Genomic DNA, 20,818 nt, shown 5'->3' with positions numbered 1-20,818 from the left:
CAAGTTCCAGGCCTACTTATCTATTCTGATTTTTAATCCAAAACATTTAACCCGCCTTTCACTTTTCTTACCTCCTCTTCTGAAGTTAATTATTTAGTTATTGAAAAACTGTTTTCCTAACCTTTCACTATTTCCATTTCTTCTTCTGCTTGAGTGCTTATCTCCCACATATTTTGGCTACCTTGAATTCCACTTGTCCCACTCCCTATTTGTTTACAAAAAAGTCTATTTCAGTGTTCAGTCCTTGTTTGAGGTTGATTATATTCTCACAAGTTTGAGCTCTTTAACTTTTCTCAAATTTTCTTCCTTAGAATTAAAAAGAAAACAAGAGGGCAATATATGTGCATCTCATCAAGTTGAGGCTGAAACAGTATGATTTTTAAGTCAGGAGTGGCCCAAAACTTTGCCGTTTTACTTTTTTTTTTTTTTTTGCTGTTTTTAAAAAAAGCAACTGAATGATATTTGCACAGTTTCTGGTAAACCATTATGAAGACATTTACATATTTGGATTATTTAGAAAATTAGGGAGAATTGGAAAGGCAGTAACTGTCTTCATATATCTAAGTTATGGTCTATGGGAAAGGAGTCAGCCACTCATAAAAACAGAAAAGTATATTTTCACTTAAGCACCAAAATTATGGGAAGCTTTTTAGAGTAGCAGTTTGGGTAGACTGTAGATGCTAGACGTCAGGAATCCCGAGTTGCATCGTCATTGATGGACAGTTAATCTGCAGTATATACATTGTCTGCTGTGTGCACAGTACTTCCCTGCTAAAGAATAACAGGACAACCTCAAGTCTTAGCTCACAAGCCTACCCTCTAAGGGAGGATTTGTTATCCAAAACTTAAAAGCAAGAAACTGTTTTCTTCTGTGTTGAAAAACTCGGGCACAGACTTGCGTTCTGCAGGCGTGGAGAACACCTGGCAGTGGGCCATGTAAGGACCGTGATGTTATTTGGGTTGTCCCCACCAAGGTAATCACAGGCAGGACCAAAATTCCATAACTCTGTAGCAGGCTAATTTTTGAGTTGACAATTTTGCATGATTGGTGGATGATGTTGTAAATATCCAAATGGCCCTTGGCAGAAAAAAAGGTTTCCCGCCCCTGCAAGGGTGTCAGGAAGTTCAATCGCAACCATGTTTTGGGGGCCCAGTGTCCAGATGCCAATGCTGCAGAGGTGTTCACTACAGTGAGGCTCACTCTGGCCCTGGTGGGCTCTTAAAAAGAGGGGTTTTGGTTTCTTCCCTGGGAAGCACAAGAGAGGGGCTTCTGTGAGGCTGCTGGGATTCTGGGGATGGCCTTCATGGAAACGAAGTGAAAATCACCATCATTCCCCACTCCTGGGAAAGCAACACTCTCCCTTCATCCCCCTCTCCAATTCTCCCTTCTCAAACCTGAGATAGTCATTCAGCTCTGAGCATTAGCCTATGGAGGCTAAAGCTTCCGCAGACCAGCAAATTCTATGGGGTGTATAGGGCCAATTAGTGGCATGGAGGAGACAAAAGAACCAAAAAGTGATTTTCTGGGTCCCCCAAAGCAGCAAGAATCATACAGAAATGAATTCCTCCCCGAATCATCCTGCATGTGAATGTGATTGAGCATTCATTGATGACAAGGTACATTGCCTCCTGTGTTTGGCATTCAATCCTGCAGGCTTTGTAGAATTCTTATGTTTTAAAAACTCATCTGTTATTTTCAAATAACTAAAAAATATTTTAAAACCTCTTACTGATTCCATGATATCTATGATACGTTCATGGGACTATAGATTTGCCATGACATTAAACATAAACACCATGCCAATATGTGATGCAAGAATAGAAACATAATAACAATCTTAACAATGTGACTTTGGGGACTATAGTTGTGGTGCAGCAGGTTAAGCCACTGCCTGCAACACCAGCTTCCCATATGGTCACTGGTTTGAGTCCTGGCTGCTCCACTTCTGTTCGAGCTCCTTAGTAATACACCTGGGAAAGCAATAGAAGGTGGCCCAGCTGCTTTGGTCTCTGCCACCTGGGTGGGAGAACTTGATGAAGTTCCAGGCTCATGGCATAGGCCTGGCCCAGACTAGGCTGTTGCAGCCATCTCGGGAATGAACCAGTGGATGGAAGATCTCTGTCTCTCCATCTGTCTGTAATGCTGCTTTTCAAATCAGTAAATCTTAAAAAATGTGACTTTGGAAACAACATATTTAAAACGTTTGATTATTGGGAGCTGTTGTTCAGCTTTGGGGAAGTGAACATTGTTTTCAAGGCATGGACTTCTTTGTCAAACAAATTAAAGGGAACTTTTATTTCCCAATGATGAAAGCATCCAGATCTACCAAAAATAATTCTTGCAGTGAACACAATTAATTCCTGTGAGCACGACTGGTGTTGCGTACATGGCAGGTTAAGTTGTGGCTTGTGATGCTGCATCCCATATCAGAGGGACAATTAGAGTACCTGCTAATCTGTTTCAGATCCTGCTCTCTGCCTGTGCACCTACCTGGGAATGCAGTGAATGATGGCCCCAGTACTTGTGCCCCTGCCTCTCATATTGGAGACACATAGGGTGTTTCTGGATCCTGGCTTCAGCATGGCCCAACCCTGGACAATGTGAACATTTGGGAAGGGAACCAGTGGATGGAAGCTGTCTTTCTCTCTCCCTCTCTTTTGTCTTTTCCTTGCTCCAACTCTTTGAAATACATTGTACATCTTAAAAATGTTTAAAAACTCTGAGCATGATACAAAAAAAATTTCAAAGAAAAGTACAGAGCTCTTGAGTGTGTATTCAAAGTGTTCTACTGGAACAGTGATTTTCCAACTTCATTGTACACAGATTACCTGGAGATCTTGTAGATTTTCTTTCAGGTTTGGGGTGGGGTCTGATATCCTACATTTTTTAAATATTTTTTATTAATTAAAAAAACAACTTTATGCATTCCATAGGTACAGTTCCAAGAAGATAACCATCATCACTCTGCTCCCCAAGAATCCTCTCCTTCCCTACTTTTTCTTTGTGTTTTTACAAAGACATAATTTGAACCCATTCTGTATTTATAGTCTTAATTTGTCAGTAATCATAATATTCAAGTAAAAAGTCAGACCACAGTTCCATAGGAATGTAAGTATGCACTAAAATTACAATATTCATAGTGCGAAGTGATCATTTCATTCCAATATATTTTTTGTGTTCTTAAATGGGAGGCAGAGCAATTAGCAGATCTCTTGACCAAAATAGCATGTTAGAACATGTTGGCAAAAACATGTGCATGTATGCACAAACACACCCATTTCATGCGTTGGGTATGCAGATGCAATATGACATATAAGGGAGTTCATCAAGAATAGTAAGCCTGCCTGCTCTTGAAGAGATTGTTTATGGGTAGGAAAGTCTAATGAAGCTGTCCTTTGGATAAGAAGATGGTGCTTTTCAGAGAAACAGATCTTTGGAGGATTCCCCATTGTGAGTAGAAAAATGGAATCCGAGTCAGTTAACTTCTTTTGACTACTCTTCCTATCGCCTGATGATGGCCAGTTATGAAATCAGCTATTTGATCTTTGAGACTTTTAGTTTTGTTAGTGGAGATCTAATTTTGATTGTTAACCTCCTAGGTACCTTCTGACCAAGTTCATCAACTTGGGTAACACAAAGGAAATGAGAGTGGTATTAGGTATTCAGAATCAGTACCTGAATGGCAGCTGGTAGATAAAATCAGAACATCAGTGAGTGTGGCTAATCACTGAAAATCCAAGAAATTGTCAACTAGGAAACTTATTTGCAAAGGCAAATTATCTTATCAACATTCTTCCTTATTTGCAGGATTCAAACCATATATTATTGAGTGGCAAAATGCCAGTCTAAATGGAATATTTGCCGGCTTAAGGTTTATTGACTTCAATTTGTTGGTTATAATTACTAACTTTTTATGTTTTAATGTTCTAGTGCTGACATGCTTGGGGGGAAAATTGAGCCACAGTGGTGATTGCACAGCAAAGAGATCAGCAGCCGCAGAAAATTAAATGCTAGGTGATGGTTTGAAGTCAGCAGTGATGGGAATGAATGGTGTGGGAGAGTTAAAATTTTAAGTGATTTAGCAAATGATGCTAAGAAAGTGCCACAACATCATTTTGCTTTTTCTAGTGTAACAAATTGTAATTAATCATTTTTTGGTATTCCTGTAGGAAAACCACGTCACAGAGAACTCTCACTGTCCTAAGCAACTCACACCAGAAATTTCTCTTCCTTTTGTTTAAAATAATACTAAGAGAAATACTTCATTTTGAAATCCCAAGACACCTGCAAACTTTGTCAAGAAGGTATCAAAGAGGTATCTTTTACTCTGGAATGCAGTGGAATCCTGGCAGTAAGAGTTAGAAGTAATGAAATCAGGGAATGACATTCTCTTTGTCTCCCTGGGATGCTGGGTCACCTAGCAGAGTTTTCAAAGAAAGATAGATCCATTTATTTCTCTTTCCTCCTCCTGAGAGGTTCAGAAAATGTATGTTATGTTGTTAAAAAGAAAAAAGATTATCTTCCAGGGTGAATTCTAACCTGCTACTTATGTATTTTGAAATCTTATCCTGAAGACTTTCCTTGTCCAAGATGAAGAGATTTTCGTTCAACTTATTTTTTTTAAACTATCCTAAGGAAACATATTAGAGTATGTACATAATCTATTTTTTTAGCCTTGGTTCTTGTTATTTGTCTTCTATAGGCTTAGTTTGCAGGATTCACTGAATATTTCTACCCTCTATCTGTCCAATCATTTGTTCATTCACGCTTTACTCATACTATCTGTTTATTCATTGGACAGATACAAAGACAGAAAATTCCTACCTGCTAGTTCACTCTTCAAGGGCCTACCATGGTAGGGGCTGGTCCAAGGCCAAAGCCGGGAACTGGGAATGCAATCCAGGTCTCCCTTGTGTGTGGCAGAGGTCCAACTACTTTGGCCATCACTGCTGTCTCCCAGGGTCTCTGCTGGCAGGAACCTGGAATGTGGAGCCAGAGCCAGGAATCTAACGCAGGCACTCTGATGTGGGGTGGAATCTGGGGGATGGGAGGGAGTTGTGATAATTGGCATTTTAATTGCCAGCGCAATCTCCACCCTCATAGCTTTTTTTTTTTAAAATAAGTCTGGTGCAAGAACCCAAATTTTGTATATACTACTTGAAAATGTATTTGTAGAATGATTATAGTTAGCAACAATGTATTTTATCTTTCAAAAGAGCTAGAAGACAGGATTTTGAATGTTCTCACTGCAAAGAAATGATAAATGTTCAAAGCAGATCTGATCTTGACACGGTATGTGCATGTATTGAAACATCATCTGTACCCCATAAATGTATAGTTACTAAGTGTCAATCAGACTAAAATGAAGTATTTGTCAGTCAACTGCTCCTCCTGACTTCTATAAATTGGGTGGTTTACACACCTGAAGGAGGGCTGAAGTGAGAGACCATCTGCAGCTGGTGTTCAGTGGTTTCCTTTTTTTCTCACCTTTTCATGTGTTGGCTCAGTGTTGGTTTTCCCTGGATGCCTGCCATTTTCCCCAGACCAGGTGAGTGACCTTGAAGCACTGAGCTGTACTCTGCTGTCCTAGCATTCATCTCAGTTGCTGTTCAGTATTTATTTGACTGTTTATTTAGTGCCTGTCTTTTTCACTGGGCCACGTGTTTCCTGCCTTATCTCGCGGGCCTGTCATGGTGTCTGGCACCTAGTGGGAGCTAATCTGTTGAATGAATTAATCTAAAAGAAACCATTCAGAAGATATTAAATTTAATTTAACCACTAATCAGAAAAACTACATGTACTAAATTAGCCTGTTAAATTTGTGTGCAATATTGCATATACAATGGTTATAATTTTTTAGTAATCACACAGTATATGGAAATTAGAAAAAATAATGTTTACCTTTTCTAATGATCAAAAGAAGTTAGAAACAAGATAAAATATAAACCTAATTAGACTACTGAAGTCCCTTAAAAAGTGAATATGTTAAATCCAACTTGTTATTAAAACTTTTGAATGAATATGCGTGGCTATTTATGTTTAAAAATCCCCATACTACTAGCAACTTGATAGATTATAACAAGTCTTTCCCTTAGGAGCTGTTGTGCTTTCTCATTGTAAAATGTAATTAGCAGATGTATAAAAAGGTTTATTAATCTTATTGGGTATAATTATGGTTGTTTATATGTAAATTCTTTCATGTTCACGGATTGCTTGTCTTTCATTTTAAATAAGCAGGTTAAAAGCCAAATGCCATTACCATTTTGATTAAAATCATTACACTTAAAGAAACCGAGGCATGATTTTATTTTCCACAAGAAATTCTAATTTAATAGGCCTAATTTTTTCCTTTTAAAAATTTATTTGAAAGGCAGAGTTACAGAGGTGGTGGGGGGGGAGAGGGAGAGGGAGAGAATGCTTCCAACCACTGGTTCACTATCCAAATGGCAGCACCAACCGAGACTGAGACTGAAGCCAGGAGCTTTTTATGGGTCTCCCACATGTGTGGCAAGGACCCAAGGCTTTAACCATCTTAATCTGCTTTCCCAGGTGTATTAGGAGGGAACTGGATCAGAAGTAGAGCAGCCAGGACTTGAACCAGCGGCTGTAATGAATGCTGGCACCACAGGTGGTGTCTTAACCCACTGTGCCATAGCACGAGTCCCTATTGGCCTAACTTTAGGTTGGGCTATTCAGTTGCCCAACCAAAATGTCTTAGTGTTGCCAAAAGTACTATTTGAAAGCAGCAAGTTTTCAAGAAGTATTGTAACACTGAAAATTGAAAATCTGCACAGCTATCCATACATTTATTTGAAGTATCTGATGACCAGACTAGGTAGCTCCTACTTGGTTCTCGTCCTTCCATCTTCTCTCCTTGCCTTCTTGCTTGATGCTCTGGGGGCTCCTCTGTGCAGATAGTGTCGTCCTGTCCTGTCCTGTGCCTTCCAGTGGGCTCAGTCAGCAGTGACCCAGCAGGAGGTGTGTACTGGAGTAGTCAGGATATAATTTCTTCGTAGGATTCCTACTCCCTGACTCCTAATGGATTATGGTTTTCCACAGCCATTCCCTATACTGCCCATGCTTTGCAGACTGTCTCTTTATTTTGCCTATTTGTGTTACTGTAACTCATGTATACCCTTTGAGGTTTCCCTAACACAAAATACCCTTGAAAAAGGGGGAGAAAAGGCTAGCGCCGCGGCTCACTAGGCTAATCCTCCGCCTGTGGCGCGGGCACACTGGGTTCTAGTCCCGGTCGGGGCGCCGGATTCTGTCTCTGTTGCCCCTCTTCCAGGCCAGCTCTCTGCTGTGGCCAGGGAGTGCAGTGGAGGATGGCCCAAGTCCTTGGGCCCTACACCCACTATTCAAATGGATCTGGAATCAACAAATGACTTTGTAAATGTAAAATGTATTTATATGCTTAGTCACACCCTCCTTATGTCTTGAAGAAAGGATGCCTCCTGTGACTTGATCTTCATATTTGCTGCTGAAATCTCAGGCAATCCATCTTTGAATTATTCATCTTAGATTGAGGATGGCTTGTTCTTACTCTCCCTTATCTGGTTGACTTTGTTAGTGTTTCTGTGTGTTCGTGACAAGGAAGGTTCTGGTGGGGGATATGGTCTGTATCCTAGCCCTTCATGGAGTTAAACTCGTGACCCTAAACCTACTGACTTAGTGTTGCAGGTAGCTGTGCTAAGCTGCGGCCCTTAAAGTGTGGGCGGGTATAAAGCTGCTTAGTCTGAGTGAGGGTGCATGGGGGACAAGGGTGAAAAGGCAGTCAATAAAATCTCTTCTTCTCCTTGACTTCCACAATTTTCCTTCTCAGTAGGCTGCTTCCCTTTCTCTTTGGCTAAGCTCCACTTTATATCAAAGCCCAAAAAACTTGGATTTTCCTTTGAACCAATTCTGAGAACCCAACTGAGGAGACAGGGACTGAGTTTTACATTTGGCACTCACTTGTATACACAAGGTGCCTACTAACTGTCCACTCTGTGGGCAGAATTGTTCTAAGCAGGTCTTGTGTGGGAGAGGAATAGATGCAAACTCAGCACCACCGTGTTTGCTCTTTTGTATGTCACCCTTTGGCTGTATGTTTCCTTTTTATTTTCCTTCTCTAGATTGTGTTTGTGTGAAGCTGAGAGGGGCATGGGAACTCAAGGCAGTGTTGGAGGAGGATTGCTACTGGACATTGACTTCTAACTTGAATTTCTGATTGTATATTCATGTTTTGCCACAAGCAGCAAGTAATTCTAATGCTAGAGAGCAGTCAAGGCTGAAAAGATAGAGTTCATGGCTTTAATCAATGTGCTTTTCTGGACCTGAGTTTTGCAGCAGCAACAAATACATTTCTGGGCCAGGAGCAGGAAACTCAGGTGGTGGTGGCCGCTGTTGCTAGGGCCACCGTCACTGGAGAAGAGCTCAGGTGAGTGCCCCACTGAGGCCAGGGCCCAGCTGCACACTGATCTTTGGAGAAAACCAGCGATGCTATTGAACCCTGTCAACCTGCTCCACCACTGACTTCAACAATCGATGAACAAACAAGGCTCTTGTTTGGCAGAGATAAAAATAACAAAATCCTCTTTTGGCAGGAATTAATGTGAGGATGTATGTGACTCAGGACTTGTCTCCTGTGTGCAAACCTGTACTTAGATAGGTGTTTTCTGCACGAAGACTTATATTTACTACCAGTTTTAAGAAAAGATTTATTTATTTAAGAGTAATAGAAGGGGGAGAGAGGGAGAGACAGATGTACAGAAACAAAGATATCTTCTACCCTCTAATTTATTTCCTAAATGGCAGCAACAGCTAGGGCTGAGCCAGGCCTACATTAAGAGTTCCATCTAGGTCTCTCACTTGGGTGGCAGGGACCCAGGTATCTGGTCCACCACCCACTGCCTTCCCGGCTGCATTAGCAGGAAGCTGGATCAGAAGCAGAGCATCCAGGGCTTAAATGAGCGCTATGATATGGGAGTAGATGTGCTGAGTGACATCTTAACCTGCTGTGCTGCAATGCCCACCCTAATGTACTACCTTTCTGAGGGGCTTCTTCCAGGCTGTGCTGTAAGTGGCTCATTGCTAGGCTTTCTCAAGGCTGTCTTAGCTGCCATGGGATCTTTGGCAAACCAGAAAGTGGGGAACAGATATAGAAGAATGGCATTCTGAGAAGACAGGTTTCAGGGGCGCCATGGCCTTCTGATATGCAAACAGTTGGAAAGCATCAAGAGGCCCTGGAGGTGGAACGGGAAGCTGCTTGGACACCTGAAGAGTACTTCTGGGAGTTAAGAGTTGTAGAGCATCTTTGAGTCTCCGTGACCTGCATCCCCACTTTCCTACCTCTCAGTCATGTACAGACTCTGTGGAGGCAGTATGAAGAAACACAGTTTCAGGGAGATGTAAGCACTTGGAGGCCTGTCTAGAATACCCAGCTGCCCAGATAAGCAAGGACAAAATGATGTGATAGTCTGTTACTTTGGCATTGGATATGGAGTGTAGGGCAGACTTTTAGTCTAGCAGTTAAGATAGCCAAGTCTCATGTTGCAGTGCCTGGGTTCGATTCTTGGCTACAGCTCCTGACTACAGCTTCCTGCTAATGAAGACCGTGGGAGGCAGCAGAGATAAGAGACTTCGGTTGTGTTGCTGGCTTCTGGTCACCAACCCCTGGCTCCTGGCTGAGTCCCTGGCTGTTATGGGCATTTTAGGGAGTGAGCCAGTAGATGGGAATACTGTTTCTCTCCCTCTTTCATTCTCTTATCTCTGTCTCTCTGCCTTTCAAATAAACTTTTAAAAAAGTGAAATGTAATTTTTATTCTTAAATGACAAACTGAAGTCAAGTCCATGGCTGTCAGGGTGTTTGCCAGGTACATATGCAGTTTCCATGGATTTTCTTAGCATTTCAGAAGCTTAATGGCAGATGTGTGATCCCTTCTGAGTCTGCAGAGTCCATAGCAGAAATGGTGCCCTGCAGGGCCAGCGCTGCAGCTAAGTGGGTTAATGCCATGGCCTGCAGTGCTGGCATTCCATATGGGCACAGGTTCAAGTCCTGGCTGCTTGACTTGGGATCCAGCTCCCTGCTAATGCTCCTAGGAAGGCAACAGAAGATGGCCCAAGTCCCTGGGCCTCTGCACCCATTAGAGAGACATGGAGGAAACCCCTGACTATTGACTGTGGCCTGGTACAGCCCTGGCTGTTGCGGCCAACTGGTGAGTGAACTGGTAGATGCAGGAGCTTTCTCTCTGTGTGTCTCTTCTCTGTATCTCTTCCCTTCAAATAAATAAATCTTTTTTTTTTTGACAGGCAGAGTGGACAGAGACAGAGAAAAGTCTTCCTTTGCTGTTGGTTCACCCTCCAATGGCCGCTGCGGCCGGCGCGCTGTGGCTGGTGCACCGCGCTGATCCGATGGCAGGAGCCAGGTGCTTCTCCTGGTCTCCCATGTGGGTGTAGGGCCCAAGGACTTGGGCCATCCTCCACTGCACTCCCTGGCCACAGCAGAGAGCTGGCCTGGAAGAAGGGCAACAGAGACAGAATCCGGCACCCCGACTGGGACTAGAACCCGGTGTGCTGGTGCCACAGGCGGAGGATTAGCCTATTGAGCCGTGGTGCTGGCCAAATAAATAAATCTTAAAAGAAAAAAAGAAATGGGGCTTTGCTTGTGCTAACTGGGAGTTCCATCACTTCAGTTTGGCAAAAGAGATAAATTTATCAGAAGCTTTAGTAGCTGAATAGATCTTTGATTAATATATGGGAAATGGATGACTTTTACTTAAATAGTTTTATAGAAAGATTGCTCCATGTTCAGGTTCATGAAGGAAAGGGGTGCTTGATTGACTGATGGGTGGATTTATTTTTCTTTTGCTGAGTATGAAGCCCTTATGTGCCGAGAGCTCGTGTTTCATCTGCAAATAACACAGAAAAGACCCCTGTTTGCAGTGGAAGCAATGCACGGAATAATTGAAGTCATGACAAGAGTAAAGAAGGCAATAGTAGGGTGACGAGATAATGGGAAGGAAAGAGCACATGAAATGGGATGGTCAGGGAAGCTCTCTTTTGAGGAGACGTCTGAGCTGAGCTGAAGGACAAGAAATGCCTGGAAGGATTTGTCCAAAAAAAAAAAGTGATGTGCATAAGTCTTAGAGGGAATAAAGGACTTGGCCTGCTCAGAGAACAAAAAGAAGCCAGTGAGGTCAGATCAGGTGTGTGAGGGTGAAGGCAGTCAGATGTCAGATCAAAGGACCCTGTGACAAGAGCTCTCAGTCTAAGAGTGAAGGGGAAATGATTGATGGACTTTAAGAGATTTTTATAATTTTCTCTTTTGAAACATCAGTTTGGTTGCTGGGGTAGCATGGACATGATAAGGGTAAGAATGGGAGCAGGAAGAACATTCAGGGTTTTAGGAATCCAGATACAGTAATGGCTTGGACTAGGGGTGCTTTGAGCTCTACCATTGCTAGGGTGCGGCCAACAGTGACTAGTGGAGCTCTGCACATTGGGCCAAAATTCAGCCAACTGGAAGGTGGGAGGCAGAGGTGAAGGAGGAAGACTATGAATTGTGGTCTTGCTGGCAGTGGCCAAAAGCCTCAGTATAAATTGGAGATCCCATCTAGAAGTGGAAAATGCCCACTTGTAGACAGGAATCTGCTAAATTCTATTTTAAAAATACCTATATGTAAAATAATTTCTTCTGGAATAGAATTTTAGTCTCCTTGCGCTCTACTTCAAATGTTTAGAATTTCTTAGAATTGGAAGTCCAAGGTTCACAGAATAGCTGGTTAAATTTAGACCATTAATTAGCTTCATTAACTGCTGGGCAAGCACAAAATATCTTCCCAGACACATGGCTATGTGTGAAGATCTGGATTGGAGAGAATTCAACTTGGGCCTGAGGCCAAGAGAATGCCTCTTATTTCCCCAGCATCTCACCTTTGGGCCCCACTTCTGCCTGCACAGAAGACTTGAAGCATGGGCTCGATTCCCATCATGTGCTGGCTGTCAGGAATGTGGGGAGAAGCAGGGGGGCTTCCTCCTGAAGATGGTCCCCTGGTTACATAGACAAGTAGCCTGGGATGTCTGTAGTGAGGTCAGAGAATAAAGGGAGTCTGCTATCCATTCACTTTATTATTTGAAAGGCAGAGCATCAGAGAGGGGGAGAGACAAAGATTCATCTTCTATGTACTGGTTTACTCCTCAGGTAGCTGCAAGAGCCAGAGCTGGGTCAGGGCGAAGCCAAGAGCCAGGAATTCCATCCTGGTTTCCCACATGGGTGGCAGGGGCCCAATCCCTTGGGCCATCTTCTACTACATGCCCAAGCACACTTGCAGGAAACTGGACCAGAAGTAGGACAGCTAGGCCTTGAATGGGCACTCTGATGTGCGATGCCATGTCACAGATGGTGGCTTAACCAGCTATACTGCAGTGCTGCCAGTCCTTGGTATCTGTTCTTGCTGAATGAATGGAAATCTGGCCCCCAGTTTGGTTTCTCTCTGTGCTGGGTAGAATAAGGGTAAATAACTAGATGGGAAATATTCTGTGCACCCTCCCTCACCTCAGAGAAGGTGCTGGGGTAGGAATGTCCTCTTCCATGGGCTAAATTGAGACTGTTGTAGGAGAAAGAGATTTTAGTATTTTTCTAAACAAGAGTTATCAGAAAAGTAGAAGCTAAAGCAGTGTTTTATGGGAGGTGTGATAATGGGTGCCTTGTGTTGTATAATTAATTGCCTGAAATATGCTTTATAAGAGTAATGAAAATATGACTGTATTTTAAGCATACATCATATCCTTATGAAACCTCAGCACAAAGAAAATGAGAAATCAAGAAAAGCAAAGTGACAGGTGTTTTCAAATATGCGATTTGCTGCCTTAAGGAATTGAAAGAGACAGTTAAGGAAAAGTCAGGTGAAGACTGGAGTGGAGAAGGCTGCAAGGGGAAGTAGATGGAGAAGGGCTGGGATGTTAGGGTAGGGTTGGCGGAGGGGACACAGTGGTGACTGTCCCTTCAAAAACTTGTCATTAGTGCATTAGTGGGGCTTCTGGACCACTCCAGGTAATGGCAGAGCAGGTAACCAAAGAACTATACATGAGATGTGGGTCCAGTTAAAAGAGCTAGCATAGACTGATGAACAGCAACAGTGTGGATATCTGCAGGGGCAAGAGTAGAGGCTGGGCACAGAGACTGGCAAGAGCTTTAACTATGGCTGAGAGACCAGGAAGAGAAACACTGAGGCAGCAAGGGAAGAAGCTAGAGGGATAAATACTTTGACTTCTGTCAAACTTGGCTCCAGAGGCACACAGCTCACATGGATGGTCATAGATAGCAGCCTCCCTAGGCAGCAGGCTGGAGAAGGCTTGCTTGGAGTAAATGGGGAATAGTGTGTGTAGTGTTTTGGTGACATGCAGGGGAGGAGGTGGTAGGAAGAAGGCTTTATTAAATTGCCTGCAAGCACTCACTGAGCACTTGCCATGCCAGTGTTGGGGGTACCAAATAAGCAAGGCCTTGTTTAGTCCTGAGAGGGACACAACCCGGCAGGCAGTCGTGATTCTGAGGCCAGATGATGGATCTCTGGGAGTGAGGAACAGCAAAAAGATAGCTTAGCCTGGCAGTAAGTCAAAGCATCCTGGCAAGGAGGTGACTTCTCAGGTGGATTTTGAGTGGGTGTAAATGATCAGGAGGTGGAGGAGGAGGAGAGCAGATCATGTCTCTGTGCAGGGATCAGCATGGGCAAGGGGACAGATGCGGTCAGAGTATGGAGAGAAGGTAACAGGCAAGGAAGTAGGGTGGGACAGAGTGTAATGGGCTTTGGACCCAGACCAAAGAGTTCGGGTTTTGTCCTTTAAACTAGAAAATTAGAGTTAAAAGATGTATGTTAAGGGTATTTCTTGTTTAGGAAAATGGTGTAACTGATGAAAGATGCTTTAATACCTTCTTCCCTCAGTATGTTTTCCTTTCCTTTTACTTTTTCTTTCCCTTTTCTCACTTATCTATCATTTTGTTGATGTTTCCGATTGATGAAAAACACAAGGTTAAGGGATGTGTTGTGTGTAGATTTGAAAATAAGCATGAAATCTTAAATTCCATGTCTATTGACAGTAGGGATTTAATTTGAGCATAGCAGAAATATTGGAGATTTTAGCACAGAAATTAAAATGCTTAATGAGCCAATGCTTAGTGGTTTACCACAGTAAAACAACAATGGGCTGTGACTTTGTGACAACATGAAAAGTTGCCTTGGAATACTATCAGTATACCCTAATGTGTACTATTGGGCAGTGCAACATAGCAAAAAGTGAACAAATCAAGATACAAACACATACTCTCACATTTATATCCTGCACACTGATCTGAAAAGACAAAACTCTTTAAGACTTTGGGGAGAAAGTCAATTACTGAATTAATCAAACAGCCATCTTCTATCTGCACTTTTATTTTATATAACCTTTACACCTGTTTAATTATTCCTAAACATGATGATGACTGCTAATTAAACAGCCCTGGAAGTGACTGACTGAAGGTAGTAATTTGAGATAATTAGTTTTGGTTTCAAACACTCAGTTTTCACACTTTCTGTTCTTTTTTAGAAAGGGGTGGCTCATTACTATAGGAAGGGAGGGGGATGTGTAAGGAATTTTACCACTGGACTTTGAGTAACTAAGGAAGTGGGAGGATGAAGCCTTCAAATAGAACCAGGGTATGGTATGGAGCCATAGCATGTGCTGTAGAATTTTTTTTTTAACTTTTATTTAATGCATATAAATTTCCAAAGTACGACTTATGGATTACAATGGCTTCCCCCCCATACCGTCCCTCCCACCCACAACCCTCCCCTTTCCCACTCCCTCTCCCCTTCCATTCACATCAAGATTCATTTTCGATTATCTTAATATACAGAAGATCAGCTTAGTATACATTAAGTATGGATTTCAACAGTTTGCTCCCACACAGAAACATAAAGTGAAAAATAATAGATGATTTTTTTAAATGATGATGAAATCAGAGCAGACCTATTGTCATGTTTAATCCCAGTGAGAGTCAAGTTGGGAATTGATAATTTCTTTTTTTTTTTTTTTTTTACAGAGGATCAGTTTAGTATGCATTAAGTAATGATTTCAACAGTTTGCACCCCCATAGAAACACAAAGTGAAATATATTGTTTGAGTACTCGTTATAGCATTAAATCTCAATGTACAGCACATTAAGGATAGAGATCCTACATGAGGAGTAAGTGCACAGTGACTCCTGTTGTTGACTTTACCAATTGACACTCCTGTCTATGGCATCAGTAATCTCCCTATGCTCCAGTCATGAGTTTCCAAGGCTATGGAAGCCCTCTGAGTTCTCCGACTCTTATCTTGTTTAGACAAGGTCATAGTCAAAGTGGAGGTTCTCTCCTCCCTTCAGAGAAAGGTACCTCCTTCTTTGATGACCTGTTCTTTCCACTGGGATCTCACTCGCAGAGATCTTTTGCCAGAGTGTCTTGGCTTTCCATGCCTGAAATACTCTCATGAGCTTTTCAGCCAGCTCCGAATGCCTTTAGGGCTGATTCTGAGGCCAGAGTGCTATTTAGGACATCTGCCATTCTATGAGTCTGCTGAGTATCTCACTTCCCATGTTGGATCACTCTCCCCTTTATTTACTCCATCAGTTAGCGTTAGCAGGTACTAGACTTGTCTATGTGCTCCCTTTGACTCCCAGTTCCTTCACCATGACCAACTGTGAACTGAAACTGATCACCTGGAACAGTGAGATGGCATTGGTACATGCCACCTCGATGGGATTGAATTGGAATCCCCTGGTATGCTTCCAACTCCACCACTTGGGGCAAGTCAGCCTGAGCATTCCTCTATTCCCCATCATCCCTCCCTCCCTCCCTCCGACACACACACTCACACACACTCTCTCACACACACACTCACACTCACACACACACTCACACTCCTTGCATTGTAAATCCAACTGCTGAATCTTTCATTAGAACACAGGCTTGCAGGTAACATTTATCTTTTTTTTAAAACTTTATTTACTTAAAAGGCAGAGTTATAGAGGAAGAGTGACAGATACCATTCGCCAAATGGCCACAATGGCTGGCTGTGGGCCAGGTGGAAGCCAAGAGCACTGAAGTTCTTCTGGCTGCAGGGGCACAGCAGTTGGACCATCTTCTTTCCCAGACTATTAGCAGGGAGCTGAATTGGAAGCGGAGCATCTAGGTCTTCAACCAGCACCATATGGGATGCCAGTGTTTCAGGCAGAGGCTTAGCCTACTATATCACAATGGGGGCCCCAAGGTCTTTGATCCTTTGGAAAATTTTACTTAGAAAAGGGTCCTTTTCTCAAGTCCTCTAGAAGAAACTGAAATTATCCAAGGTATGATCCATAACTTGAGGTTTACAGGGGAGTCCTTGTAGAATAGAGCAAAGCCTAATCGAGGGAAAAATTTGTTAAGGCCAGTATAACTGGTAGAGAGAGGAAGAGGCAGGTCAGATAGTCTTCATGCTTTTACAGTGTCGACAAGTAGGTTAACAGGGTCCCCACTAGGAGAACGGGACCAAGAGGAATTTAGGGTTAAATAATTTAAGGTTAAAAGGAATTTAGTGTTAAATAAGCTAAGGTGAATAACCATTGTTACCTATAGGTTGGTACAAACTACTCAGAGGCTGAATGGATCTGTCAGCACCCTGGAGAGCTCCAGGGACTTTGTATGCTCTGCGGCTGGCTGAATGGGACTTCTGTATCTTGGGAATTCTCTTGTTTCTTCACCAGCCCCAATATGAAGGAGGACTCTGTAGACCTTGAAAGGTTATCCAGGCTCTTTTTTTTCTTCTGAGATGCCCAACTGGTCTGTCAGCTGTATTCTTTTTGTTAAACTTGGCTGTTATGCTTACTGCTAAAAAAATTTTTTTTCCAGATGGATGTTGAGAGCTTTCCAAAGAAGTCAGTAGTGAAATCAGAACTTTCATGTGGATTGAAAATCATCCAGGTAGAGGGTATGGGTTATCTTGGATCTCCAGGGTATGCAACCCTGTGAGAGAAGGTAGAATCACTACCTCTGTGACATCTTCTTTGAGCACCGACATTAACTGCAGATCATGATAGAGAGTTAATTGTTTTATGTGGAAGTCAAGCTTGCTTTTTCAATCTTGTAGCCTGAGTTAGTTTGGAGTCATTTTGGCCTCTGGACTTTGATCCAGCATGGCAGCAGAGGCTGATGAGGTGCATAGCTCACCCTACAAAATTATTGAGAAATTACATAGGATTCCTGGTTTTCTTTTCTTTTATTTATTTGACAGAGTTAGAGAGAGGTCTTCTTTCTATTGGTTCACCCCCAAAATGGCCGCTACAGCTGAAGAAGGGCCGATCAGGAGCCAGGTGCTTCCTCCTGGTCTCCCATGCAGGGGCCCAAGCACTTGAGCCATCCTCCACTGCCCTCCTGGGCCACAGCAGAGAGAGAGCTGGACTGGAAGAGGAGCAATCAGGACTAGAACTGGCGCCCATATGGGATGCTGGCGATGCAGGTGGAGGATTAACCAAGTGAGCTGTGGTGCCGGCCCTAGGATTCCTGGTTTTGAGAAAAAAATCTAGCAGTTCACTCTATTTATGTTAGGAAATATGACACAACATTTTTGAAATTAAATTCTTTAGGAAAATATATATAAAGGGGAGGTATGGAAAGATGTTTATCAGAGGAGGATGCATGGTTGGATATTCCAACACCTATTTCTAAAATTTTTTTAAGATCTACTTAATTGAAAATCAGTTACAGAAAGGGAGAATCAAGCAGAGTGAGAAAGAGATCGTCCATGCACTGGCTCACTCCCCAAACGGCTGCAACAGTCAGGGCTGGGGCAGGCTGAAGCCAGGAGCTTCATCTGGGTCTTCCATGAGAGGTACAGGGGCCCAAGGACTTGGGCCATCTGCTGCTTTCCCAGGCAGGTTAGCAGGGAAATGAATTGGAAGTGGAGCAGCCAGGACTTGAACTGGCACCCATATAGGATGCTGGTGCTACAGGTGGCAGCTTTACCTACTGACTGCCAGAGTGCCAGCCCCTATTTTTAAAATGTTAGAAATTAATTTTTACTATGAGACAGACGGGGACAGGGAGACAGGGGGATGGAGACAGACGGGGATGGAGATAGATGCAGACAGATGGGGACAGAGTCGGATGGAGTGAGACGGAGAATGAGAATGATATGTCTTCAATCTACTGATTCAATCCTAAAATGCCTGCAACAGCCTGGGCTGGGCCAAGCTGAAGCCAAGAACCTGGAACTCGATCTGGGTCTCCCTTGTTGGTGGCAAGGGCTCAAGAACTTGAGCCATCTTTTGCCTCCATGGATGTGAATTATCAGGAAACTTGATGAGAGGCAGAGCTGAGACTCAAACCAGGCATGCTGATATGAGATGTAGTTGTCCCAAGCAGCATTTTAACTGCTGTTCCGATTCCCACCCCACTCTCATTCCTAAATCTTTTTGTGGTACTCAAGATACTATATCGATTAGGCAATATAGTTATAATATTTAAAATAATTTACAAAAATGCTCTTAAAATTGTCAAATCTCAAGTTACTATATGGCATTTATGTCCTGATGCCAAGGACAGTTTTAGTAGTGATCTTTTCTGATGTATGTATAATACTACACCTTTATCTCCCTCTCATTTCTGTACCAGAATGTATCATGTACAGAACAAATAAAGTCAACAGCAAAAGGCACAGCTGTTTTGCTTTGGTTTCAGCAACAATGGACCCTGAAGCCAAACTAAATTCTGTCTTGCTATTTATATGCACTATGTGTTGATGGTGTGCCCTCAGACCATTATAAAAGAACTCTAATGAAGTTGATGGTCGCACAACCATATAGGCCCTTCAGGCCGATATGTTTGGGTTTCTGGAGTCTTGTGATAATTCTCCCTTCTGTTAGGTACAAAGATAGAAATCAGCCCATGTGTGAAAGGGGCCTAAGGAAAAAAAAGCACCCGCATAAAGAAACCCTGCAGCCTTTAGAAGCATGGGAAGCAGCCCAGTATTTTACACTACAAAGTCCTGCCCATATGCCATAACTTTCCAGGTGTTCCCAGCCTTACCCCCAGGGGAGGCTTCCCAAGAGAATTCTCTCTACCCAGGGCCAAGTGGGCTTCCCAGTCCAATAATAGTGGGTAGTAACCTTGGGAGGAATTTCACCTATTTGACACCAAGAGTGGTGCGTGGGAAAGAGAAATCAGGAAGAGCTGCACACTGCCCTTAGAAGCTGCAGTCTGAATGAAAGCTGGGCTCTCTGTCAGGCCTTTGCTGATACATGCCTAACCTGTCAGGTGTAGTCTTTTCATTAAACCTGCAACCATGCTTTGCCCCATCTGCATAACTGGGCACTCTCAAATCAGCCTAGAGAGTGCCCATCCATTTTGACAGATGTCCTACCTCATTAAACCTTGCTACCTGGCTTTCCACTACTGTCTCATGTCTGAGTTCTTTGTTGTGCAGACAAGAACTTCTCTTCCCCTCATCTCCTGTAATGCTTCTGCAAGGTTCCTTGTGGGTTGAAATGACCTGTTTGTTTCTTTTGCAGATACCTCAAATCAGCTATGCATCCACAGCCCCAGAGCTAAGTGATAACACCAGGTACGACTTCTTCTCTCGAGTGGTGCCGCCTGATTCCTACCAAGCGCAAGCCATGGTGGACATTGTGACGGCTCTGGGATGGAATTACGTGTCAACTCTGGCTTCCGAAGGGAACTATGGAGAGAGCGGTGTGGAGGCCTTCACCCAGATCTCCAGGGAGATTGGTAAGCAGATATTTATCAGACCGTGTTATTTGGAGGAATAGGTTGCTGAAGTCTGATTGGTGCTTTCTGATCTGTATGGGACAATCAGAGCTCCTTTACACATGCGACCCCGGATGTCTAGTCTAGGGGGAAGATGGATTACTAGCAATAATTTTGTTGTTCATAGACCCATCAGGGTGGCACTTTGCTGCTAATTTAGGAAATACTGCTCCTGACACCAGCAAGCATTTTTTAAAGTTGTCTGTTTTGATGAGGGAGTTGGCTGACATGTTAGAGCCCCTGCAAATTTAAATAAATGACATACTATTTGATTGTTCCAGGTGAAAGTTTACATTAGCAAGTCATTAAATTAAAAGGTCATTGGAATTTACTGTCCAGCACTAGAGGGATTAAGACTAATAATCATTTTAAAACAATACTGGAGTGGCCCCATGGCTATACACTTAAGTGGTATTCTTACTGCCTTATTTTGACTCTTTGCATTTTTATTCTTACCTAAATCTCTAAAACTTACTGTGGATTAAGGGCAAGATGTAAACACTTGGTTAGAACAAGATGCTGATGAGTTCTTTACCTATGAGGTTGTGAATTCATCCCAGCAGAGCAAAGAAGCCCAAGGCAGAGTACATATCTTGTTGCTGATTAGCCAACAATGTGCTTTAACAGGTAGAAGGGGACGTATTATTTAAATATCATCATTCTGATTAAGAATGTATTAGTTTTTTCCATAAAAATAGTTGCAATGTTTTGTGGATCTATTAAAGTGCCTATTATCTATTTTCATTAATTTTGGACTTGAAGAAATTATGTAGATGAATTTATTGTCTTTCTTGAAGGCTTCAACTTGGGAAAAGATCATGGGAATGATTTGGGCTTAACCATAATTATCAAGGACAGAGTCTAAAGATATCAAAATAAGATTTTCACTTAAATGGCTTGCAGATACCTGGGGTGTGTTCTTTTGTACATGATAAAACATGGAAATTTATTATACACAATATTTACCATATTTAATGTTTGGCTGTGCTATTGCAGAAAATGTAGAAAAGGC

General features: G+C 42.6%; 1 protein-coding gene across 7 annotated transcripts in view; it reads left to right on the top strand.

Annotated features, from left to right (window-relative positions):
* GRM8 (glutamate metabotropic receptor 8) overlaps positions 1–20,818 on the top strand; it is a 913,479-nt gene that overhangs the window by 157,064 nt on the left and 735,597 nt on the right. For all 7 annotated transcript variants that reach the window (XM_051849760.2, XM_008258244.4, XM_008258240.4 and 4 more), the window contains exon 3: positions 19,551–19,767. In XM_051849760.2, the coding sequence (XP_051705720.1) occupies positions 19,551–19,767 (217 nt within the window). The remainder of the gene's footprint in view (positions 1–19,550; positions 19,768–20,818) is intronic.

This window comes from Oryctolagus cuniculus, chromosome 3, assembly GCF_964237555.1.
Source record: "Oryctolagus cuniculus chromosome 3, mOryCun1.1, whole genome shotgun sequence".
Classification (NCBI taxonomy): Eukaryota; Metazoa; Chordata; class Mammalia; order Lagomorpha; family Leporidae; genus Oryctolagus; species Oryctolagus cuniculus.
This window is presented reverse-complemented; position numbering and strand designations above follow the sequence as displayed.